The 24,370-nt window shown below is 41.3% G+C and overlaps 3 protein-coding genes across 5 annotated transcripts; 2 read left to right on the top strand and 1 right to left on the bottom strand.

Moving 5' to 3' along the window:
- Positions 1-73: 73 nt before the first annotated feature.
- LOC131131434 (kelch repeat and BTB domain-containing protein 13) lies at positions 74-3,965 on the top strand. Its single transcript, XM_058076148.2, has 8 exons — positions 74-239; positions 308-499; positions 1,095-1,279; positions 1,338-1,677; positions 1,751-1,896; positions 3,192-3,346; positions 3,421-3,581; positions 3,653-3,965. The coding sequence occupies exons 1-8, from the start codon at positions 81-83 to the stop codon at positions 3,833-3,835; spliced, it is 1,521 nt and encodes a 506-aa protein (XP_057932131.2). The 5' UTR covers positions 74-80; the 3' UTR covers positions 3,836-3,965.
- An 822-nt stretch (positions 3,966-4,787) lies between these two features.
- Positions 4,788-16,747, top strand: cpt1b (carnitine palmitoyltransferase 1B (muscle)). Of its 3 annotated transcripts, XM_058076004.2 has the most exons (19): positions 4,788-5,317; positions 5,919-6,071; positions 6,130-6,269; positions 6,751-6,922; positions 7,004-7,105; positions 8,317-8,454; positions 8,551-8,628; positions 8,726-8,833; positions 8,928-9,012; positions 9,717-9,912; positions 9,994-10,179; positions 11,643-11,748; positions 11,817-11,933; positions 12,511-12,675; positions 12,752-12,886; positions 14,611-14,763; positions 14,834-14,947; positions 16,163-16,255; positions 16,332-16,747. In XM_058076004.2, the coding sequence occupies exons 2-19, from the start codon at positions 5,931-5,933 to the stop codon at positions 16,458-16,460; spliced, it is 2,358 nt and encodes a 785-aa protein (XP_057931987.2). In that variant the 5' UTR covers positions 4,788-5,317; positions 5,919-5,930; the 3' UTR covers positions 16,461-16,747. The 3 variants fall into 3 exon arrangements, with proteins under 3 accessions (XP_057931987.2, XP_057931989.2, XP_057931988.2); XM_058076006.2 differs by lacking the exons at positions 4,788-5,317; positions 5,919-6,071 and having other exon boundaries at positions 6,133-6,269; positions 6,770-6,922; XM_058076005.2 differs by lacking the exons at positions 4,788-5,317; positions 5,919-6,071 and having other exon boundaries at positions 6,135-6,269; positions 6,765-6,922.
- Positions 16,748-17,655: 908 nt separating this feature from the next.
- Positions 17,656-23,736, bottom strand: sephs1 (selenophosphate synthetase 1). The gene is made up of 10 exons (XM_058076077.2): positions 23,586-23,736; positions 21,854-21,970; positions 21,662-21,758; positions 21,370-21,473; positions 19,638-19,745; positions 19,414-19,568; positions 19,255-19,345; positions 19,089-19,188; positions 18,425-18,637; positions 17,656-18,355 (listed from the first exon to the last, which is right to left on the bottom strand). The coding sequence occupies exons 2-10, from the start codon at positions 21,947-21,949 to the stop codon at positions 18,141-18,143; spliced, it is 1,179 nt and encodes a 392-aa protein (XP_057932060.1). The 5' UTR covers positions 21,950-21,970; positions 23,586-23,736; the 3' UTR covers positions 17,656-18,140.
- Positions 23,737-24,370: the final 634 nt, after the last annotated feature.

Here is a 24,370-nt window from a genome sequence, read left to right as displayed (position 1 = left end):
CACCACCTGAAATGAATCTTTTGAGGAAATATTTGGGAAAACTGTTAGAGTGGATAAGCACATGGATGAAATATGGTCTCATGAGACTTTGCAGGGTTTTTCCAACAGCCGATGTTTTGCCGAGGGGAGCATCTGCCCAATCAACATCTGACGAGTGGAAAACCAACATGGCACTTCGTACATACAACCTCGGTGATAAAACCATGGTTACAGTCCAGACCAGCACACACACGTTCCGTGTAAGTACCACCAAATCTCCCAAAATGTACAACAATACCTCTTTTATTAATATAAATGTGAAAAACAGGTGGACCTTGGAAGGCTTTCTGACTGTAGCGAATACTTCCGAGCTTTGTCCCAGTCTGGAATGAGGGAGACAGAGGACTGCCTCGTCCACCTGGACCACGTGTCTTCATCCATCTTTTATCATCTATTGGAGTTTTGCTTCCACGACACGTTTGAGATGCCGTCTGAGGAGGAGTTAGGCCCATGTATACAGGTACCATGCAAATTTAGTAGGCTTTCATACAAAATGATGTATAGATATCCCTGCACAGCGACAGAGTGGTTAGTGCGCAGGCCACACAGCTAGGGGGCTTGGGTTCGATTCCACCCCTTGTGCATCTCTGTTTGGAGTTTGCATGTTCTCCCCGTGCATGGGTTTTCTCCGGTTACTCCGGTTTCCTCCCACATTCCAAAAACATGCTAGGTTAATTGGTGACTCCTAATTGTCCATAGGTATGAATGTGAGTGTGAATGGTTGTTTGTCTATATGTGCCCTGTGATTGGCTGGCGACCAGTCCAGGGTGGACCCTGCCTCTCCCCCTAAGGCAGCTGGGATAGGCTCCAGCATGCCCACGATCCTCATGAGGATAAGAGGTAGAAAATGAATGAAATGAAATTTGACATAAAACCACAATATAAAAAAGCCTCAATTTGACAAAAGCAATACAGAATATGGCAAGCATTTTTCTGAATACAAATGTATTATATTGCCTGATTAACTATCACCATGAAAATAATGTAACTTTCAAATTAGTGTCCCAGTTTTGATTCATGTTGTGTTTGTTGATGTCCCTCGCTCATCCCTGGAGGTCAGCAGCTACCTTCTGGCTGAGGCCTTCCTCTCTAAGTGCCTGTCTGTCCTGGAGGATGTCCTGCAGCCAGATAACTGTTTTTCCTACCTGAGCTTGGCTCAAGAGATTTGCTGCTTGGAGCTGAGGTCCACCGTGTTGGCATACCTGAGTAGGAACCTTCTGGAGCTGCCTCATCTCATCAGGTATCATCTCACGACTAAGAGATTGTCTTTGAATAACGCTCACATGTGATTTCTTCAGGAGTCTGACCAATGAGGAGGAGGAGGAGCTTATTCTACTGAGGATGCAGGGGAAGCCACATCTCTGCAGCCTCAGGAAGGAGAACCTAACATCTTGGAATGATCCGGTGACAGAGTATGCCCGATATGTATTCGCCAAGCAAAGGGGAGAGTGGCATCCAATCACAGAGTTCCCCTTCAGAGCTGATAAGTGGTGTTTCACTGCGGTGGTGTTGTACAACTACTTGTACATCATAGGAGGCTACAGGACACTCTTGAGGAAGAGGTGGGAGTTCAAAATGGCCACATTTAGGTATAATCCTTTGACTCAGAAATGGGCCACCGTTGCTCCGCTCATTAAGGTAAGACAGACCAGTAAATTGGATGGGGAGTTTGGTTCCATTCTAAGTACGTTTCTCTGCATTTTGTCCACAGCACAGAAGGCACTTCAGTGCAGTGGCCTGCTGTGGCCGTATATATGCAGTCGGCGGCTGGTACTTGGACTCCCTGGTCACGCCAGACTCAAGCACCACCCTATACACAGCTGTAGAATGTTATAATCCATGGGAGGACACATGGAGGTTTGTATAAGTAGGCAATAATAATGATTATGTTCTATGAATAGGAATAAAAATGACACTAGAGCAGGGATCTCAAAGTCAATTTACTTGGAGGCCACTGGAGCTAGGATCTGGGTGAGGCTGGGCCGCATCAGGTTTTAAAAAAAAAAAAAACACTTTTTCAGTGTTTTGATCTCGTTCATGGATGATATGAGAAAAAGCAAAACAGGCGGGCTCGTTCGCTTGCGTATGGGCAGGGCAAAATCGCGTCAATTGTGTGCGGTGTGCACACAGCTTTAAGCTGTCATTTCTGGGTTCATGAAACCATATGGCATCCATATCAAACTAGGCGGGGGCCTCAAACTAGCATCCTGCGGGCCGCATTTGGCCCGTGAGTTTGAGACCCCTGCACTAGAGGAATTTATTCACGTTTTCCTGTGAATCACCTTGGATTGCAAATGCTAGATTCCTATCATTGGACTGCAAACAACATCTTGCATAAACCAGGAAGTAGTGTGCAAACTTTTCAACAGATGAACAAATTAAAATGCTGTGCTCCACAATAAGAGCATTGATAGCATTCATTCATTTTCTACCGCTTTTTCTTCACGAGGGTCGCGGTGGGGTGCTGGAGCCTATCCCAGCTGTCTTGGGGCGAGAGGCGGGGTACACCCTGGACTGGTCGCCAGCCAATCACAGGGCACATATAGACAAACAACCATTGACGCTCACATTCATACCTATGGACAATTTGGAGTCACCAATTAACCTAGCATGTTTTTTAGTTCTATGTTGCATTACATTGCATTTGATGTTTTTGTTTTGTTATTGTACATTGCGTGACGTTTCCTTGTGTTGCATTGCATTACGCTATGCTATGTTGCATTATGTCAGGTAATGTTATGTTGCGTTTTGTTTTGTTTACCACAGTGGTAGTGGTAGGAGTTTTTTCTACTACTGCTACCTACTTTTAAACCCAAACAAAGGGATTATGCTTGTTTTACCAGAACGTTAACAAAATGTACGTAGGTATTTTCAACTCCACATTTTGTATTTAAGAATGCATTTCAATATAGTGTTCTCACTTTATTAACCAGAAACCTAAATGGCACATCATTTGGTCACAGGGAGCGACTTGGTACTGCAGACACCGCTTTGGTGACCCCTGATTTACCATATGTTATGTTCCGTTATGTTACATCACTAGCTAAAATAGCTTGCTAATGTCAATACTGGGCTTGAAGTATTCTCAGTACTAATGTCATACCTGCGAGTATTGATGTTCGCATACTTGTTTATGTTGCATTTTGCCTTAGGTTTGTCCCATCACTGCCACTCACAGACTTCCAGTTCACCATGTCTTTGTCTCACGATGTGCCCCTGGCCACCAGTCTGGGACACTGTCTTTATGTCTTGGGGAGCATCCAGAGGACAGGAGAGAAATTGTTGCTGCAGTACGACACAAGGCAAGGTACAAGGACTTGTTGTGCGAGTTAAATGTCAGGTGTAGTGTTGATGAGTCCTTGTGTTGTTCCTCCTTTACAGACTCGTGGTCTGAGATGCTTCCTACACTTACCAGAACAGATGCAGATCTTCCAACTCTTTACTTCCTGGGTGCCTCTTCTGAGAGGCTGCTTGTGATTGGTGGCAGCAATTCTCATAACGTGATGACGTCCTTTTGTGTGCGCTCACACAAATGGGGGCAGGTAAAGACCAACTATAGATGGTTAATGGTACAAACATCACTGCCACCTAAAGTGCACGCTTTCTTGTCCAGGTGCACGAGCTTCGGAAAGCAGCCTTGGCCGGACAGGGGGCCGTTTTAGGCGGCCAGGTTGTGATGCCCAGTTTAGAACAAAACACTGTAGTGACGATGGATCTAGAAACCCTCAACATCAGAACCTTTCCTCCTCTACCTATCTCTGTTTGCTATGAAGCGCTCGTTTACCTTCACTTTTGACGACACAGTCTATTGCCTGTTTATGCAATACTCCACTGAACTTTCACCCACTTCAGGAATTTCAACTTTGCTCTAAATTACACTGATGTCTATTGTAATATCTAATATTTTACTTCATCATCAGCTTGAATAAGGCCTCTTTGTAATGCAAAAAATGTAATTATAATAATTAATAATGTCTTTTTTTTTTAAACATACTTTATATAGTCTGCCTTATTGTGTTCTGGGTGTGATTTTCTCTTATTTTGTGGACACTTCTTCAATATAAGTATAAATATAAGTCTCTATAATGAGCCCACAACACTGCTATCTTTATCCCTTATGATGGTCGCCAAAGTTGACTGGCTTATACCAAGCATGCAGTCAAGGTTGATTGGCATGTTTTCATTTTTAGTGTTTAATTTTGCTCGAAGACAGCTGGGATAGGCTCCAGCACCCCTTGCGACCCTTGTGAGGATAAGCGGTAGAAAATGAATGAATGAATGAATTTCACTTCAGTTTTCACTTTTCCTTTCTTTTTCTTTGACACACGGCCACCAGAGGAGTGTTTCTCATGTTTGGGGAGACATGAAGGAAAAAAGTTAATGTCATGGCCGCTTGCTAATCAATTTAAATTTGTATAACGATCTGAAATATTTAAGTGTAACAAACATGCAAAACAAGAAATTAGGAATGAGGGGCCCCAAACACTTTTCACACTACTATATATTATATAAATATATGAATAAAATAAGTGTATAAACAGCATTAAATCACACAAATCATTACAAAAATCTATTACCGTATTTTCTGCAAGGTGCACTTAAAAATATCGACAGGTGCTTTTTTATCCCATGTGCCTTATGTCTGCACCATTTTCAATGGGGTACACCCTGGACTGGTCGCCAGCCAATCACAGGGCACATATAGACAAACAACCATTCACACTCACATTCATACCTATGGACAATTTCCATCCATCCATTTTCTATGCCACTTATCCTCACAAGGGTTGCAGGGTATCCTGGAGCCTATCCCAGCTAACTAGTTTCCCAGGCTTCTTTTCATCAATCTTATTTGAATCCCACGGCCCGTTTCGTACACCCTTTCTTTTCATCATAACAAACACTCATGTGCTGATGCACGGATGATGTCATTCCTTTTCCCTCATTGTATGTTTTTTTCATCATCATAGTGGTCATCACACTAGCAATGACTAGTGATGTAGCAGCAGTGCAGCGGATACAGTTACATGGTGACGGCTTTCTTCGTCATTGCACATGAGGTGAGGTTCCTGACTATGTTTGGTGTCCTGTTACATGAGCGAGGGAGTGAGAGAGTGTGAGGCGCTTTGAGTTGTTATCACACACTACCTGAGGAAAGGGGACCACTTCAAGGGCAAAGGGAGCACAAACAAGATCACAGAGACTGGCACTTTTAGTTTGAAAAAACTGCAATTCTCCTGCTGAGGGACTGACTATACTGACTGTCATTTGAGCAAAGGTAAAATCATATTCTGTCTTGCTATTTTCTTCTTTTTTGCATTCTGTGTGTATGTGTTTAAAATTTGGGCCAGGGTGTTATAATACATTTCACATTACCTACTAACAGAAGGTTTACGTAGAAGATAGAAACTTATCAGCAATTTGTCCCACTGCAGTGTTTAATGTTTATATTGCCACTAGTGTCTGACTTGACTGAGGCCTGCAGACTTCTGTCTATATCTGGCCACTGAACTTTCACCCACTTTAGTGACACTCCAGTCATATGGCATGGAAAAAAAATAGTACAAGTCACCCCCATACTCCCATCAATATAAATATTATTGTTTGAGTCTGCAAAACAAATGCGTACCAGAATTAGTATCGCTCTGCAATAATACAAACATACACAGTGGCTTCATTTAAAAAGGGGTTTTGTGTGACGCATGGTCTGTGGTTGGTTACACCATAGAATCCAGGCTACACAAACACTGGACTTTTCATTAGGTACATCTGCACCTAAACAATATGTTATTACGCACCTTTCAGTACACTTCTGTACCACAATAATGAACACATTGTTGACAAAATCTCAAGTTCTATTCTTCTCTTTGGAATAACAGTAATTGGCCAAAATGGCCGAGGCCCATCAGGCGGTGGGCTTCCAGTTCACCGTGCGTCCAGACGGTGTGGACCTTAAACTGAGCCAGGAGGTCATCAAAAACATCTACCTGTCTGGAGTGACAGCGTGGAAAAAAAGAGCCATACAGTTCAAGGTAACATGCCTTTAATTAACATGATAAATAAATGATATTAAATACAATTACTGCACAGAACGGTGTGTTGGCTGGAGTCTACCCCGCCAGTCCATCCAGTTGGCTGATCGTGGTCATAGCAATGATGAGTACGTTGTATACTCACATCGACCCTTCTCTTGGAATGATTGACGCCATCAAGGAGAACCTTCCCCTCAGGTTAGACTTCAGACTGCCATTAAATGAGTCACTTAAAAACAGCGTAGACCAGGGTTTCCCAAACTTTTGTAAGTTAATAGTTTGTATAACACAGCACCAATCAAAAGTTTAGACAATTTCTCATTTTTAATAGCATGAGAAAGTGTGTCCAAAGCTTTGCCTGGTGGTGTTTTTTTTGGGAAACTCTGGTGTAGCCATACACATTGGGCACATCATTAGGTACATCTGCTGTTTGAAGAAGGTAAGAGTGCAGCTAGAAACGACAATCATCAGCTTAAGCGTTGCTTGCTGCAGTACTCCAGTCTACACTTACTGTTTTTTAGCTGCACTCAGTGTCCTTAACATAACGGATCTCAATACCGCAGTGCAGGTATACCTAATGTTGTGGCCAGACTGTAGAGCATGTGACTGTGCACAATCTGTGTCTTCAACTCTGTGAGAGAAAATGTAACAAGGGCAGTGTTGTGCCTTTTCTGAGTAGAGGCTATATATCAGTGCAGACCCGAGCCGTGCTGAGTGCCATCCTGTTTGCCACCGGACTCTGGCTCTTCCTCATCTACCTGCTGAGATACACCCTCAAAGCTCTGCTCTCCTACCACGGATGGATCTTTGAATCCCACGGCAAAATGAGCACATCCACCAAAGTGTGGCTGGTAGGTGCTGTCCAAATAAAACACATATTTATTCATATTTATTCTGTTTGAATTATGTCTGCATTCTTTGTTTGTTCACAGAGCCTGGTGAAGATGTTCTCTGGGAGAAGACCACTGTTGTACAGCTTCCAGGCTTCCTTACCAAGACTACCTGTTCCCGATGTGGAAGACACCATTCACAGGGTGCCTACTAATGCAGTCATGGAAAACATTATTAGACCGTTCATTTGAATGCCTGGTGTACATAAATGTACCTTTGTTTGGAGAACAAGTTTAACTTTTTGGCAGCACAATGCTGTCGTCATTCATGTAAGAGATTTGGGTTTTTATCAATGCTAGATATCAGCTCTTAAATTAAATTGTAATGAGCTATTTTTGTTATCATTATTATATTTTTCCAAACAAAGGCACATTTAGATGTACTAGGCATTACAATAGATCAAGAAAATGAAGAAACTACATTACATACAAAATACTTTCTTTACAGTCACATGCGGTTTCTATACTTTGATTGCATGGGGGGCACATTCATTTGACAGGAACACCTTTTAATTACATTTTAATTGTAGTCATAAAATAAAAAATGCTTACATTAAAAAAAATGAAGTAATAGTATTAAAAATTTAAAAAAAGATTTTTTTAATGCAAATAAGAATTTTTGCAAGAATAAGGTTCATGATATTACTATGATACACAAACATATATAATACAACAACAAAAAAATATATATATTTCATATCCTATTGCCAGAAAAACGTCCTAATAAATATTTTATGAGAATAAGTCATAATACAGTATTACAAGAAAAATGCCTTACAAGAAAGAAGTCATATTTTTTATAATTTTATGAGAATATTACAAAAAAAGTTTAACATTTGAAAAAGAAAAAGTCTGATTTCTATGATATAACAAGAAAAAACATTTTCCAAGAGTAAAATCATATTATTAGAAAAGGTCAGAATATATTATACATAATATTGCTAGAAAAGAGATGTAGTTACAAGATTAAAGTCATAATAAATTGTATATAGTTAAAAACAAATTTTGACACAAAAATAGTACTGTATATATTTTTAAGTACTTTTATGACAATTACCGATAACTTTAAAGTCATCATTTTACAAGAAATAAATCTGTATTTTTACAGCAACAAAGTCAAAAGGACAAAGAAAAAAAATCACGAGAATAATTATTTCTATGTCGAATTTGTCTGCAACATCTTTCAGTGTGCAGATTCAGTCAGTTCAGTTCAGCCTTCTCTCCTGCCATCTAGCGGTAGACTGTTGTATAGCTGTAGTCTAATAATTTACTGTTTATTCATATGCCATATTCATGCATATGATAAACATACTGTACAGTCATTTTTCTGTGTGTATGTGTGTGTGTGTGTGCAGTATCTTGACTCAGTACGCCCTCTGCTGGATGATGAAAGGTACAAGCAAATGGAGATGATGGCCGGGGAGTTTAAAGAGTCACAGGCTGCCCAGCTGCAGAGATACTTGATCTTCAAGTCTTGGTGGGCAACAAATTACGTGAGTGGTCTCTGAAAAAGAATATATGTTTTTTATATATGTGTAAAAATCCCAATATGTGTTGAATGTTATACTGTGTATATGTTGATTCTGTAGGTAAGTGATTGGTGGGAGGAGTACATCTACCTCAGAGGCAGGGACCCAATCATGGTCAACAGTAACTTTTATATAATGGTAGGATGGCCTTTTTAATTTGTTTATTTTTTGACAAGCACGGTACCTCTTACCCCCATACGTATGATACATATATCCCATAATGTCTCTGTGACAGGACCTTCTCTACGTGGTCCCGACGCATCGCCAAGCTGCACGGGCAGGTAACGTGGTCCATGCCATGCTGCAGTACAGACGCAAACTGGAGCGGGGTGAACATGCACCGGTAATGCCTGACATACCCTTTTTTTTTTTTGTACACGTTAATAAACCCCGTTACTACATCTATCTAACTGTTTCATCTTCTCTTATCTTGTCAGCTGAGGGCTTTGGGGACAGTTCCTATGTGTTCCATGCAGATGGAGAGGATGTTCAACACCACACGCATCCCTGGCATTGAAACAGGTTCTTTTCTTTTGATGATGTTGATGTTTTTAAATGGGGGAATTTATACAGTACCAATGCACTCCTAAACGTGATTGCTGGTACAACACATTCCATCCATTCATCTTCTATATAGCTTATCCTCATGAGGGTCGCAGGGACATGCTGGAGCCTAGAATAGAATTAGCATAGAATCCCTGTGCACCCAAAAAAGACCATAACTTTATGCAGTTATGGCTTGTGCATATTTATTACACTTTTTTTAATGCTGTCAATTTTTGTTACAGAATTACATACCAAATCTTTGTAGAAGAGGTTCAAATGTACTATTGGTCATAAATACATAGTACAAATTTAAGAAACATCTCTGTGTGGAGTTTGCATTTTCTCCCCGTGCATGCGTGGGTTTTCTCCGGGTACTCCGGTTTCCTCCCACATTCCAAAAACATGCTAGGTTAATTGGTGACTCCAAATTGTCCATAGGTATGAATGTGAGTGTGAATGGTCGTTTGACTGTATGTGCCTTGTGATTGGCTGGCGACCAGTCCAGGGTGTACCCCGCCTCTCGCCCGAAGACAGCTGGGATAGGCTTCAGCACCCCCGCGACCCTCGTGAAGATAAGCGGTAGAAAATGAATGAATGAATGAACGAATGAATGAATTTAAGAAAATTCAAACTGTATACTACTGACCAGTACAAAAGTACCCTTATCTATCTTTTTCCAGACATAGTGCAGCACTTGACTGACAGGAAGCACCTGGTGGTGTACCACAAGGGCAGGTTCTTCCAAGTGTGGCTGTACACAGGAGGCCGGCACCTCTTACCCAGTGAACTAGAGACCCAGTTCAACCGGATCCTCAATGACACATCAGAGCCTCAGCCTGGGGAGCTCAAATTAGCAGCGCTCACTGCAGGGAACCGGTCAATAAAAACCCTTCAGTACGTCCAATGTTTACTTTTATCGTGTCTAACGTTACCATCCTCATTTTCCATCCGTTCTAGAGTTCCATGGGCTCAAGCTCGCATCAAATATTTCAGCCAGGGAGTGAACAAAGCCTCTTTGGATGCAGTAGAGTCGGCGGCCTTCTTCTTGGCTCTAGATGAGAAGCCACAAGGTTACGATGCTGCAAGCAGCGACAGTCTTGACGGCTACGCCAAGTCACTGCTGCATGGAAAATGCTATGACAGGTAACATGACACTAGTTGCTATCACTGGACACTTCATTAGATACATTGATGCTCTGTTTTGATGGAAGTTTGGTAATGGTAATGGTTTTATTTCATTTGAACATGCATCAGATTACAATTGAGTGCATCACATAATCAGTTCACAGTTCCACATGTCCAAAAGGAGTAGGAAGAAGCAAAGCTTATTAAATCCTACCCCTCCATCTGGTACTTTTATAATCAGTAACTGTTACATTTGTTCACTACCTGCTTTCCATAATACAGCTTAAGTTTTTTTTTTGTTTTTTTTTTTAAATGCACCTTAATCGGGTTTAGTTTAGTTTTAATTTAACAGGATTTATGTGCAAACACACTGATCTTTACAAAGATGGTTTATATCAGGATGGTTTATATATGCAGCTTTCCACCTGCAGTCCCTGGGCAGGTACATAAGTTAAGACAATAAGATACAATCACTACATCCAACCATTTAGCCTGTCAATCTTCAGGCATCAATTACAACTCAGACAACAATTTCATCATATCATCGTATTTTGCAAAGTTATTTTATGAACTATAGTTTATATTGACATTGCAGGTTTCTCAGTAACACTTTTCAGATGTTTCCAGTGAAATCATACAGGTGAAAACATACTTTCAGACAGTCTGGAATAATATTCCATTCTTTGTGTCACGTCTTGGTATTGTGGTGTTGTAACATGACCCCAGGTTGTGAGAGATTTGAACCAAAAGTGCAGGTGAAAGTCCCTTTAACTCGTATGGCTGCAATTCTGAGACAGCGTAAAACAGCAGTAATAATGCTGCGACAAAGAACAAAATGCGCTTTTGAACTAAATCGAAGTGTAACTGACATTGGAAACAGGTGGGGTTGATGAGTGCAAAGCACGAGAACACAGAACAGTGCAAAGCAGGAAGTACTACCAAATAAGTTGCACGGCACATATAGACAAACAACCATTCACACTCACATTCATACCTATGGACAATTCGGAGTCGCCAAGTAACCTAACATGTTTTTGGATTTTGGGAGGAAACCGGAGTATTATTAATTATTATTTTTTTGTGTATTTTTCAATTAAATAATATTATTTGTTTTTATTATTTCAATCACCAATTAAGTAAACTTTGAAACTGCTAAAATTAAACATCAAGCAAAATAAAAAAAAATTTAACTTCAAATACTTATTTGCATGAACAACGCTGAAAACGTTCGGTATATCAGTATGTGGAATGTGTATGCATGTGTATGTATGCATGTTCAAAATAAACCATAACCAAGTAATTGATGTTACTGATGCAAAATGCCCCCCCCCCCCCCGCCCTCAAATAATTGCAACATATAGAACCATAGAAGTGATAGAATTGTCTTCACAACCACTTAAAATTCTCAGAAATTTTTAATAGGTTGATAAATGCTTGTTTTTTTTTCCTTTTAAAGAATGTTCTTTTCTGTGTTGTCCAAGGTGGTTTGACAAATCCTTCACATTGGTTTCTTACCCAAATGGAAAAATGGGAATAAATGCTGAACATTCCTGGGCTGACGCACCAATAGTGGGACACATGTGGGAGGTAATTTATACTTTTACACACGGTTTATTAGAGCATATGTATAAGTTTGTGTGTGTATGTGTATGTAGTATGTCCTTGCCACAGACTGCTTCCACTTGGGCTACACAGAGGAGGGACATTGTAAAGGAGACGTTAACAAAGGCCTTCCTCATCCCACTCGACTACAATGGAACATTCCTAAGGAGGTACTTACTCTACATGAGAAACCGTTAACACTTTACAATAAGGGGCACACAACTACAGTAGTTAATGAGGAACAAAACTATCTGGAATAGGTGCAGATTCTGAAAAATCCACAAAAAAAAGTTATTGTGTGTAGCTGCTCTATAGGAGTCCACAAGTCAATACAAAGGGTTGAAAAATGAGTCATGTGTTTGTACAATACGTCCCACCTACCTGTAGTCTTGAAGCAGTGAAAGTTCTTCTTGCACTAAAAGTTCTACATCATGTCTGCATGTGCCCAAATCCAAACAGAGGCACTACTCACCATGTGCCGATCCCCAAATTTTGCCCATGTTTTTGCACGCAGACAGCATGCACTTACAAGTACAGCGGGTTGTGACCAAGGCTTAACAAGGTAGTGAGGACATGTTGTTAGACAGCTGTCCTTCGCACTACTCTGGGACAAATCCAACTAGCTAGGGCATTATTGAGGCTAGAACTACCATCATACATTGTGCCATCAATGTGAAACACAATAAGCAACATACTCATATGGCTTAAATAAGCATACATACTGTACATTTTTTTGTCCTTGTCTAGTGCCAAAATGTGATTGAGACATCTTACTTGTCTGCAAAGAAGATTGCAGACGACGTGGACTTCCATGGATATCTGTTTAACGACTTTGGCAAAGGCCTGATCAAAAAGTGCAGAACCAGTCCAGATGCTTTCATCCAATTGGCCCTGCAGCTGGCCCAGTTCAGGGTAGGCCTACTATCATCATATCACATCCTGGCATCACTACACCACCTTGACATATCGGACTGAATCTTCTGGACAGGACCAAGGAGAGTTCTGTCTGACGTATGAGTCCTCCATGACGCGCATGTTCAGAGACGGGCGCACAGAGACTGTGCGCTCCTGCACTTCTGAGGCTGTAGCATTTGTTAGAGCCATGGAGGACAGTAAAGCAACAGTAAGTACAGCATTGACATAAAAACATGAGGTATATGGACTAAATACTACATGTACAGTAAATATTGATAAACAATACATATAAAGTTATATAGTGTATGCATAACAAAGTATTAATTTTGCTATATTGAAAAATTGCTACCATATGCATTTTGCACATTTGGACCTTAATTAGATTTTAAGTTGGGGGAGTGAGACAAAAAACATTTTGGAAATTAATAATAAATTGAGATAGGTTGTTTTTTTTTGTATAATCCAAATAACCTTTGGATTATTACCACAGGCTATAAAAGCCAAAATCTGCTCAAAGTTCTAATTTTCTGTCAGGCATTAACACGGTCATGCCCTCCTGATGGCTAAAGCTAAGAAGCTTTCGCTTCCTGAATGTGGTTGGATCGTCAAGCTGCATAATCAAGCTGAGGTTGGACGTAGTAAGACAGTCATTCTACATTTGTGGAAAGATTCCGAGCATTATGGAACATAAAGGTCAAGTAGGTAGACCCCCAAAAATTACAACTACGCTGAGCCGGAGGATCCGATTGGCTGTCAGTGGGAAACGGCAGCGCAATGGGACACAGTGGGAACAATTGTTTCAAAACAAAACACTAATTCAAAGGCTTTGTCTCCTTCAACGCCTCAAAACTGCACTTTTAGACTTTACCTTTCAAACATGAGAATGTGTGGGCTGCATGGTGGTTGAGTGGTTAGCACGCAGGCCTCACAGCTAGGCGATCTGAGTTCAATTCCACCCTCGGCCATATCTGTGTGGAGTTTGCTTGTTCTCCCTGTACATGCGTGGGTTTTCTCCGGGTACTCCGGTTTCCTCCCACATTCCAAAAACATGCTAGGTTAATTGGCGACTCCAAATTGTCCATAGGTATGAATGTGAGTGTGAATGGTTGTTTGTCTATATGTGCCCTGTGATTGGCTGGCCACCAGTCTAGGGTGTACCCCGCCTCTCGCCCGAAGACAGCTGGGATAGGCTCCAGCACCCCCGTGACTCTCGTGAGGATAAGTGGTAGAAAATGAATGAATGAATGAATGAACATGAAAGTGTTGTTCACAGGTGTCAGGAAGTAGTTTGGCAGTGTGACCAATCACAGTGGAGTGAGCATGCCCGGAAGCGGGCGTGTGTGTGGACTGAATTAGAAAAGACCGTTTTTGGCGGGAAGCATAAATCCAAGGAAATATAGCTGGAATCGGTGCAGATCCTGGAAGATCTAGAAAGTTTTCTGTGCCGGTTATTGTGTGTAGCTGCTCTATAGGAGTCCACAACTCAATGCAAAGGGCTGAAAAAGGAGCATAATATCCTTTAATTGTTGTTTTCAATAAAATACTTTTTCAAACTGTTTTTTGTCACACTCCCCCTTTTTGCTTTTGCTTATTGTAGCGCTACTTAAAACCTCATTAAGTTCCAAATTTGCAAAAGGAACACAAATTGCAGCTATTTTTCAAGTGGTCTTAAGGTTTATCAGGGCTGTGTTTATGTGTATGTATATCATTACACATTATGCATGTATTGTTTTGTTTTGCCTGGTTAGTGAAATTGAAATTGCATTGAAACAAATGAACAAGTGTCATCAGGTCATATAATGAGGTCACACTGTGCTGCTGGGCCTGAAGTCACCAAGACCTGCGCTGACATGGACCCTGGACCTCTTTCTAGGGTTGAGCTGACAATGAGGTCCATGTTCTTATGTATGTGTGATGTTCTTATGAAACCAGAACACCCAGAGGCTCTCCCTGTTTCGGAAAGCAGCAGATAAGCATCAGAACATGTACCGTCTGGCCATGACTGGTTCTGGTATTGACCGGCACCTCTTCTGTCTCTACATCTTGTCCAAATATTTAGGTGTGGACTCTCCATTTTTAAAGCAGGTTAGATGCGACCGCCATCTGCAGACAATGGTTTTGATGCGTTGCATTCTGACAATGTCTTTGCTTCAAGGTGCTGTCCGAACCTTGGAAATTGTCCACCAGCCAGACTCCTCAGCAGCAGCTCAACTTGGTCGACATTAATAAATTCCCCAAATATGTTAGTGCTGGAGGTGGATTTGGCCCGGTGAGAGATAATACTTTTATCTTATGTTACATTACCATTGTACTTACGTAACACAATATCAAATATCTCTGACGAATGATATTCCTCAATTGGACGCCTCTCCTCAAATCTACATCTCTTCTTTTCCAGAAAACAGAAACCACTGAATTAAATATAATATAAAATATTTTATTCTGTTGTGTAAGATTTTAAGTTGAAAAAATGGCCCCTTACTAGCCCAGGATAGCCATAGCCTTTGAAATGCACACCATTGAGAGCTCAAGTTTATTTTACCAGACAGTCCAACAGTATTCTCCCCCCCCACCCCCCCAGCACACACAACAGGACTCCTTCTTTCATGTTACAAAAGCCTTTCAATATTACCACACTTAAGTTTCACTTTCTATATACATTTTAAGCACTACATTACATTTAACTACATTTACCCAACAACTACCCAGTTAAACCCCCCCCCCCCCCCCCCATCCTCCAGGTGACACTTGGCAGAGTCCAATCAAGGTGATCAGCCTCTGGCCTGCACTCACATGGGCGAGCCTCCATGTTTGTGCCTTGACCAATCATCTCAAAAAAAGGAGAAATTGATGAGAAATTAGGAACAAAACCATTCTTTCATTCAGGGTCGCGGGGGTGCTGGAGCCTATCCCAGCTGTCTTTGGGCGAGAGGCGGGGTACACACTGGACTGGTGGCCAGCCAATCACAGGGCACATATAGACAAACAACCATTCACACTCACATTCATACCTATGGACAATTTGGAGTCACCAATTAACCTAGCATGTTTTTGGAATGTGGGAGGAAACCGGAGTACCCGGAGAAAACCCACGCATGCACAGGGAGAACATGCAAACTCCACACAGACATGGCCGAGGGTGGAATTGAACCCTGGTCTCCTAGCTGTGAGGTCTGCGCGCTAACCACTCGTGCCGTGCCGCCCTGGAACAAAACCAATGACTTCTAAATGAAAAACTAACTAACTAAAGTGGTAATTAAACAACTTAAATGGCAAACAAATATAATTAAAGTGCTAACCAGAATGTATGTGTAAATAACAAAAGCCAGCTACATACACAAATAGAAACATGACACTGTGTAGGTGGGGCTTACACCTGATCAGTAAGGGAGGATTGACAGCTCCCTCACATGTTACCTAAGTCAAATTGCAATCCAATGTGTTTTTGCCCCATAATATGTAAACACTGTTGCTTTTGTTTCAGGTGGCCGACGACGGCTACGGCGTGTCTTATATAATCGTTGGGGAAAACCTCATCACATTCCACATCTCCAGCAAGTTCTCCAGTCCCGACACGGTAAATCTGCTCCTACAGGCGTAGAGTCATATTTAGTACAGTACTTGAATGGGCTTGAATTGTGTCATTGGTGCAGGACTCGTGCAGGTTCGGTCAGCACATTCACCAGGCCATGATGGACATCCAAGCACTTTTTAAATCCACTACTGACAAGACCACAGCAGACACTGTGCAGCAGCTTCACAATGGGAAGAAGCACGTGTAGCAGATGTGATCAACTTGATTTAAAACCCAGCAAAGTTTTCTGCCAACTTTTAACTGCTAACGTAAGAGCTGCTCATTCCACTCACACAAGGAAGCATGGATGCTTCTCTAATTTATTTCTGTGTATATTTTACTTTTCAGTGCAATTTTGCCATATGCCCAATGGAACCTTGTAAATAAATCACCCTTTTAGAAATCTCAATTATTACTGCCAGTACCGTCTCCTTATTATTGATATTAATATTCTGCACATTTAATGAGATAACCAAGAGAAGTTGTAAAACCAAACTTAAGTCAAACTACTACCTTTGAAGATGAGACACACAATAGAGAAACAACAGGAGGGTATAGTGTGGTATAGTATAGTGGCCTTTTATTGGTATTGCTGGAATAAGCATAGTGTAGTGTATAATGAGGCTGCATGGTGTCGAGTGATTAGCGCACAGGCCACACATCTAGGAGACCCAGGTTCTATTCCCCGCTCAGGCATCTCTGTGTGGAGTTTGTGGGTACTCCGGTTTCCTCCCACATTCCAAAAACATGCTGGGTTAATTGGCGACTCCAAATTGTCCACACGTATGAATGTGAGTGTGAATGGTTGTTTGTCTATATGTGCCCTGTGATTCGCTGGTGACCGCTCAATGATGTACCCTGCCTCTCGCCCGAAGACAGCTGGGATAGGCTCCAGAATGCCCATGACCCTTGTGGGGATAAGCAGTATAGAAAATGGATGGATGGTATACTGTATAATGAGTTGTGTTTCTAATATTGTGCTGATGAGCCACACCCTTTCCTATGGTGTAGTTCTGGCTCTACGGTTGTCATCACACCTTTTTGAATTTATTAGATGCTGCTCACTGAAATAATGTCTGCTGCTTGATTTTTCCACCTTGAAGCATCATTCAAAAACTACTTGAAATACTGTAATACTGCTCCAATTAAGGCCACCTCTCAATTAGGGATGTAGTTTTTTTTTATATTTCCCAACATCCAGCAGCTTCATTTGCCTCTGCATGCACTGTAAATGTTGCTGAAAAACCCGTATCTTGCATTTGTCGTACTGTTATGATGAACCAATCAGCAGTCACTTTTCCATTCATTCCAAATCATGCAAGACAATATATGTTAAATTGGAATATTTATGGCTGATAATGCATGGGACAAAAGCAGACTTTCTTCTGTCATATATTTGAGTATTTATTGATTCTGGTGGGGCTCAATACAAAAAGTCAAACGAATAATAAAAAAAACCATTCTGGTCAAACTTCAGTTTCTTTCAAGGCATTGGTTACACAGCAAAGAACTAAAACTAGACTTTATAACTGTACAATGTGGACAAAGAAAAAAAATACAACCTGCTTGCGTTATGAGAGCAATATTACGAGCCAACGGAAGTTCTGAGGATCCAAAATGAATCAAACTGTCGTCATCAATCTCTCACCTTTCAAGCACATGGGGCAGAATAAAAAAAGCAAATAAACTTAAGTGATTTTTTTTTTTTTGGCCAATGTTATTATATATTACATGAGGACAGTAAGTGGAGTCCATTGGGTGATGCCAATCTGAGCCACCAGGTGATGCTGTTTCTCATGGACACACCAGCGCGGCACTACCCTGGACTCTAACATGGTTCTGTAGTTGCTTGTGTTAACAAAATGTACTCTAGAAGGATGCAGGAGGATTAGGAAGTTGCACCAGGCGTGGGGTTGACATTCTGGGTGGCTGCTTGCGGCGCCACCTCGATGATCCGTGGCTTGTCGATAATGCGAGCCGTACGATTGCCTTTCTCCACGATGCCGATGATCCACGCTTGGTGGCCCTCGCCATATTTGGGAGATTTGATCTCAGCGCAGAAGCGCGCGGCTTGTTCACGCGGGAGACAAATGAGCAGTCCGCCTAAGAAAAGAAATACGCTAGTTGGTTTTGAAGGTTGTGATCACGGAGACCTTAGTAGGCTTTGCGTACCTGATGTTTCGGGACAAGTGCCGTGCATGAGACCGAACATGTTGCCGCATGCTTTGGACACGGCAGCCATCTTGGCGAGCACAGGAAGGTTGTGGATAACGAAGGACACTTCGCTCCGCTGTTGTCTTGCCAGCGTCTGTGCGTGGCCGAGAATGCCGAAGCCTGTGATGTCGGTGGCGGCGTGAGCGTTGAAGGTGTGCATCAGGCTGGCCGCTGCACGGGTAAAAGTATAATTAATTTCAAAATAAGACACAATAATTTTCAGGAGACTCTTGATTTTCGCCATTTCTTGGTGGTCCCGGATTGTTCATTCATCCATTCATTTTCTACCGCTTTTTCCTCACGAGGGTCGTGGGGGGTGCTGGAGCCTATCCCAGCTGACTTCGGGCGAGAGGCGGGGTACACCCTAGACTGGGGGTCACCAGCCAATCACAGGGCACATATAGACAAACAACCATTCACACTCACATTCATACCTATGGACAATTTGGAGTCGCCAATTAACCTAGCATGTTTTTGGAATGTGGGAGGAAACCGGAGTACCCGGAGAAAACCCACGCATGCATGGGGAGAACATGCAAACTCCACACAGAGATGGCCGAGGGTGAGGCTCTACTGTGTACCCATTACTGATATATATTTATTAGTATTTTATATTTATTACCTGTCCTGTTGAGTCTCGCCATGTTCATCATTGCTTCGTGGTACGCCAACTCCACGTCTTCTTGTGTGACCACTAACTTGATCTTATTCCACTTCTCAGGCTAAGAAGCAAACAGCATTAGTGTCATATGTGATGTGTGCGTGTGTTTGGCTGTGTTCCAACGTACGATATCGAGCCACTGGTGCACTGCGACAGCCACTTGTGTCCCTAAGGGCTTGGTCAACACCAGGACGTCTCCTGGCACTGCGTTGTCTGGCCTGTTGCATGCAAAGTGTTGAACTTGAAGTGCTGCTGCTTTACTTAACAGCAGTTGTTGATGACTTACATGATAAATTCATTCGGCTGACACACGGTCGTGGCCACTCCCCCCAACACCACCCAGGGATTGAGCACCGTCTGTCCTCCCGTCACAGATGTGCCCGCCTCTTCCGCCGCGTCTTTGAAGCCCTGGATGATCAGCGGCATGACTTTGTCTCTCTCCTGTAAACGACAACGAGATAAGTTAACATGCGTGTTGTGCAAAAAAAAACTCACTTCGCCGCCTCTCACCTTCTCAGACATCTTGTTGCTCACCCCCAGGAGCATCAACATGTTGTCGCATTCCGTCACCCCCATGGCGTACAAGTCGCTGAGGACGTTTGCACATGCAACACGACCCTGCGAAGGCAGAGACATTAATTGCCATAAACTTCAAATTCACTCATTTCTGCTAAATGTTAAAATAAACACATCACAGCATATCATAGCAATCCTAGTGTACAGTGGAACCTGTTTATGTCAACATCAAATTTCAGAGCCAAAGACATAATTTCTTTGAAAAATCTGTCCGTTGTAGCAATGTCAACTTCCTCATTATCGCCAAGAACAGTATTAACGGGATAGGTCCGATTTTTATACATGAAGTTGTGTTACATGCCCATCAGCAGTGTAGCGCATCAACAGTGACTTTCCCCCCACTTTGTCCCGGGTCCAGTTATGGTCAGTTTTTGTTTTTAGAAGAAAGTAATTCTGGTTACTTGGTGGAGTCACTAAAGCAGGGGTCTCAAACTCGCGGCCCGTGGGCCAAATGGGGCCCGCAAGACGCTAATTTGAGGCCCCCGCCTTGATATGAAAGTTTAATGTGCGAGTTTGATATGGATGCTGTATGGTATCATGTACCCAGAAATGACAGCTTAAAGTGTATATTTATTTTTTCATCTTATTTTGTGTAGAAAAATACAAATTAAGATATTTGAGTGGAATGTTTTATCAGAACTTTTCTTGTAGAAAATCAAAACCAAAGCACTGAAAAAGTGAAAGTTGTATGAGGTACAAGCACTGAAGAATTTATGTTTCTGTTTTTGATAAATGTGTTTTTTTTTAACCTCACCCAGACACTAGCTCCAGTGGCCCCCCAGGTAAATTGAGTTTGAGACCCCTGCACTAAAGGCATATTGTTTTGCTTCTCAAAACAATATGCCTTCAAAAGAGTAAAACATTTGCATCACAAAACCGTGAATGAATGAATGAATCCTCTTTGATATATTGTTAAATACATTATTTTTGCAAAGAGTAGGAATGCTGTCAGTCGTGTGGTTGTGTTTTTTTCTCAAAAGTCAAAAAAGACATTGCAGTTTGCCTTGCACAAGTTTCCCATGGTGGCACAGAACCATGGGGGAAAAAAAAAAACTTAAAAACTGTATAATGGAAAGCAGGAAGTGAACAAATGTAACAGTTACTGATTGTAAAAGTACCAGATGGAGGGGTAGGATTTAATAAGCTTTGCTTCTTCCTACTCCTTTTGGACATGTGAAACTGTGAACCGATTATGGGATGCACTCGATTGTAATCTGATGCATGTTCAAATGAAATAAAACCATTACCCGTTTAATATGACCAAATTCAAAAAGGATTTTCGCAACACCAAGGCTTCCCGGAACTTCCACTGATGTTTGAAACATTTGCAAAGTGTCATTAACTATAACCGAAAACAGCCAGCCAGTCGGTGGTAAGGCGGGTTTAAACACCTAATTGAGCACATCCAGCCTAGCTACGTAGTATCGGATCATATGCACCAAGAAGTAAATTGGTCAGTTCTTCATCATACCTAATATTCTTGACTGTAGATTTCAGTGTAATACAATATCACTTGATCAAGCCTTTTCTAACAAGTAATAACAAGTAATAACAGACTGAAATCGGTATCGGCCAAAAAATCAAGGCTGTAATATCAAGATCAGATCAATTCCTTTCAGGGCACAGTTAATTGACAATGTAAATATGTTGGTAGACATATCCATACCATCATGTAGGGCTCGTCCACTATAGGGTAGATGTAGTCTGTTGTCTGGACAAGTGAAAGGCCTCCATGTCGGAGCGGGATGACGCAGGTGTCCATTCCGATGCCTTGGAAATTAAAGATTTTTTTACGATGAATTCATGCCATCAAGAACACTCACTGTTACCAGGAATGGTATAACTGGTTGACAAAATTATATATTAGGAATTTTGCATGTTTTTCCACTATTTCTTTCAAGACACCGGCTGCTTTTTAACATGCCTAACTTCTAATAAGTTGCTACAGTGACAAATACCTAATCGAGGCATGACTGCTCCCAGGAACTGTTCATCTTCTTGATAGTGGTTCTCTTGTAGATTCTCTAAAAGCTTCTGTAAAACCTCTTGGGGCACCTGTTGTACACAACCATCACACATCAGCTTCAATGACGTACACAGTAAATGTAGACGTTTAACTTGCTTGACTGCGACATGTGGAAGAGCCTAACCTTGCAGCCCGTGCCCTTGAGCTCCGCAAAGCGCGTGAGCCGGAAGTTCTTGTCCAGCTCATAGCTTTCGGGATTGAAGGACTCCCTCACGGACATGTCTGAAAAAATCTGTGGGCCCTGAAAGACAGAAAGCAATGATGAATTACCTGTTACAATTAGGTACATTAGGTACATCTGTACAGTCCAATACATGGGATATACATTACAGTATTTGCATTCACTGTGTTAAAAAGCCATTTAGGTACCAATATCTTTATTATACAGTCTCTAAACATTATTCCTTGATGAAGCTTGTGTGATGCACAAGGTGATAAACTGGCATCTGTGCTGATGTGGTGCCCCAAACAGTACATACATTCAACACTACCAAGGCCGTCCCTCTCTTCTTGGCTGATATGAGCTTATGATACTTTCAATTGCTGGTTAATACGGCATAATTTCTTATGGGCTACTTGTAATTACTCACTTGATAGATTACTTACTGTATTTATTTTGAGACACTTGGAATAATTTGACTCACTGAACACTTCTGAAATATATATTATATTAAATATTAACCCGCTCTGTTAACACTTCTACTTCTATGAAACACTCTATTATATCACATACTAATTATGCTGAAGTTCTCTTCTTAAATCACACACTAATATTGTTATAATGCTCTGTTAAATAAAGTTATGGTCCCTCTGCTGTCAAGTCTGTAACTGCATTATGCTAACTCAATTGGTACATCACTTGATTCATGAAACGTCATGAAATAAAAGCTTTTTTTTTAATCTAACATACAAAGATCTTTAAAATGTGAATCCCTTATTCATTCTCTCCACAGTCACACTGATTGTGGTGGTGTAGAGTTGAATCGGGTGGTGTTTCTCATATTTGGCTACCTCTCACAGAATCTTCAGATTAGAAACTCTCAGTATGTTGCCACTGCAAACATGCATTGTAAAAGTATTGTTATTTTTGGCATGGCTTTTATATTGTATCTGGTGGACTTGTGCAGGCATACCTTTTTTTACAGTCTGACAGCAACAACATACTTCCAAAAAGCACTCAAGTCTTAATAGAAATGTCACGTGAGTCATTACGACAGACTTTAATAAAAATGTCACTATCTGAGGGTGTGTTCAAGACTCCAAATGTTGTGAAGTTCATTCAACCCTAAAACAATGATATTCACCACAAGGTAGCTTAATATTCAGTGTTCATTCGCACATTTTTAATCATTGTTACAACTTCAATATCCTGTCAGACGTTGCAGCAATTTAATGTGTATTTTTGCAAGAGTGTTTATATTTGAACGCTAAGACTAGCTAGCCTCAGACCCGTGCATGAAGTGCACTGGCTTATGTGACAAGGTGCTGCTAAAGTCTGCAAGCACTCGTAAACATAATTGAATGCAGTGTATGTTACGATTTAAACGCACCACGTAAGTATTGGAACAGGGTGCAAGCTCGCTGCGCATCAAAGTTAAAAAGTTGCCATAGAGCGCCGATCAAAAATGTCGGCGGCGGAAAAAATTAACCCTTTCCTGGCCCGCGCCATGCGACGTGCGCCACAATCAAGAGTTGCTATCAATAAAACTACACCCAGCGTGCTACTTGTGCAACGCTCGCAACGACCCGGTACACCACAAGTGTTTACAATCGTCATATATGCATTTAGAGGACCGAAGCGGGGTTATATTCCAGCAACATTTCCCCTTTAATTGAAGCTTCCAGTTCATCCTTACCAGCTTCAAGTCAGCGCCAGATCCCGACACAAGAGCGGGGACAGCGGCGGCTTGCGTCGGTCCTTCAATTAGGTGTCCTTGGCTGGTGCCTGATAGAAAATGGCCTGTATGTTTACTTTACAGACGATTCGTGGAAATGCATTATATATTTTGTACATAACATCACTTATAATAATATTCAAAATAATTTAGCTGTTCTATATGTTGTTTGAGAATTTATTTGTGATAAAATTGAATTGGGAAATTCACGCGATAGCCACGGGTCCTTTGCGTGTACAGTTGTGGCCTCAACATCCCCTTTAACAAGCTGGTGAGTCTGGCAACTCCTCCGTTACAATGGAGTGTACCTTTAATTGCATGTTTTCCCTCCAATTAAAGCTTGCTTAAAATATACACTTTAATGTCTGCGATCAATAAACATGCGTTTCCCGACTAATTCATATTCGCCAGAAACTATAAAGCATTTATACTGGACCACATCGCTAAATTTGACGTTGTTCTTTAACTAAACTACAAAAAAATGACTGTAAAATGTCAAACATTTATTGATAAAGCGATGTGCAGTGGAGGAATATAAAACTGTTTTTAACGCCATCACTTAATAAACAAAATAGCAAACAAATATCAAGTTGGCTATCAAGTACAATGATTAAACGGTAATAAAAAAAATCATTTAGATCATGTTATGTTCAGATGTATTAAGTTGAATGCAACACTTGAAAAAATTTAAAATGGCACAATCTTGCTACCTTTGCGTTGTAGCAGGGCGGTTCAACAGCCCTGAG

This window comes from Doryrhamphus excisus, linkage group LG1 (assembly GCF_037039965.1).
Source record: "Doryrhamphus excisus strain RoL-2023G ecotype Guam linkage group LG1, RoL_Dexc_Guam_v1.1, whole genome shotgun sequence".
Taxonomy (NCBI): domain Eukaryota; kingdom Metazoa; phylum Chordata; class Actinopteri; order Syngnathiformes; family Syngnathidae; genus Doryrhamphus; species Doryrhamphus excisus.
Note: the sequence above shows the minus strand (reverse complement) of the source record. Positions and strands in the feature narration are given on the sequence as shown.

What these genes read in the sequence shown, in the direction of transcription:
- LOC131131434 (XM_058076148.2), top strand. Translation starts at nt 81, where the DNA reads ATGAGACTTTGCAGGGTTTTTCCAACAGCCGATGTTTTGCCGAGGGGA. An exon ending in GAGCTGCCTCATCTCATCAG is followed by an intron (nt 1,280 to 1,337) that starts GTATCATCTCAC and finishes TGATTTCTTCAG; the next exon opens with GAGTCTGACCAATGAGGAGG. An exon ending in CCGTTGCTCCGCTCATTAAG is followed by an intron (nt 1,678 to 1,750) that starts GTAAGACAGACC and finishes TTTTGTCCACAG; the next exon opens with CACAGAAGGCACTTCAGTGC.
- cpt1b (XM_058076004.2), top strand. Translation starts at nt 5,931, where the DNA reads ATGGCCGAGGCCCATCAGGCGGTGGGCTTCCAGTTCACCGTGCGTCCA. An exon ending in ACAGTAACTTTTATATAATG is followed by an intron (nt 8,629 to 8,725) that starts GTAGGATGGCCT and finishes TCTCTGTGACAG; the next exon opens with GACCTTCTCTACGTGGTCCC. An exon ending in TAGTGGGACACATGTGGGAG is followed by an intron (nt 11,749 to 11,816) that starts GTAATTTATACT and finishes ATGTGTATGTAG; the next exon opens with TATGTCCTTGCCACAGACTG.
- sephs1 (XM_058076077.2), bottom strand. Translation starts at nt 21,949, where the DNA reads ATGTCCGTGAGGGAGTCCTTCAATCCCGAAAGCTATGAGCTGGACAAG. An exon ending in GGCGAGACTCAACAGGACAG is followed by an intron (nt 18,638 to 19,088) that starts GTAATAAATATA and finishes TTACCCGTGCAG; the next exon opens with CGGCCAGCCTGATGCACACC. An exon ending in CACTTGTCCCGAAACATCAG is followed by an intron (nt 18,356 to 18,424) that starts GTACGCAAAGCC and finishes TTCTTTTCTTAG; the next exon opens with GCGGACTGCTCATTTGTCTC.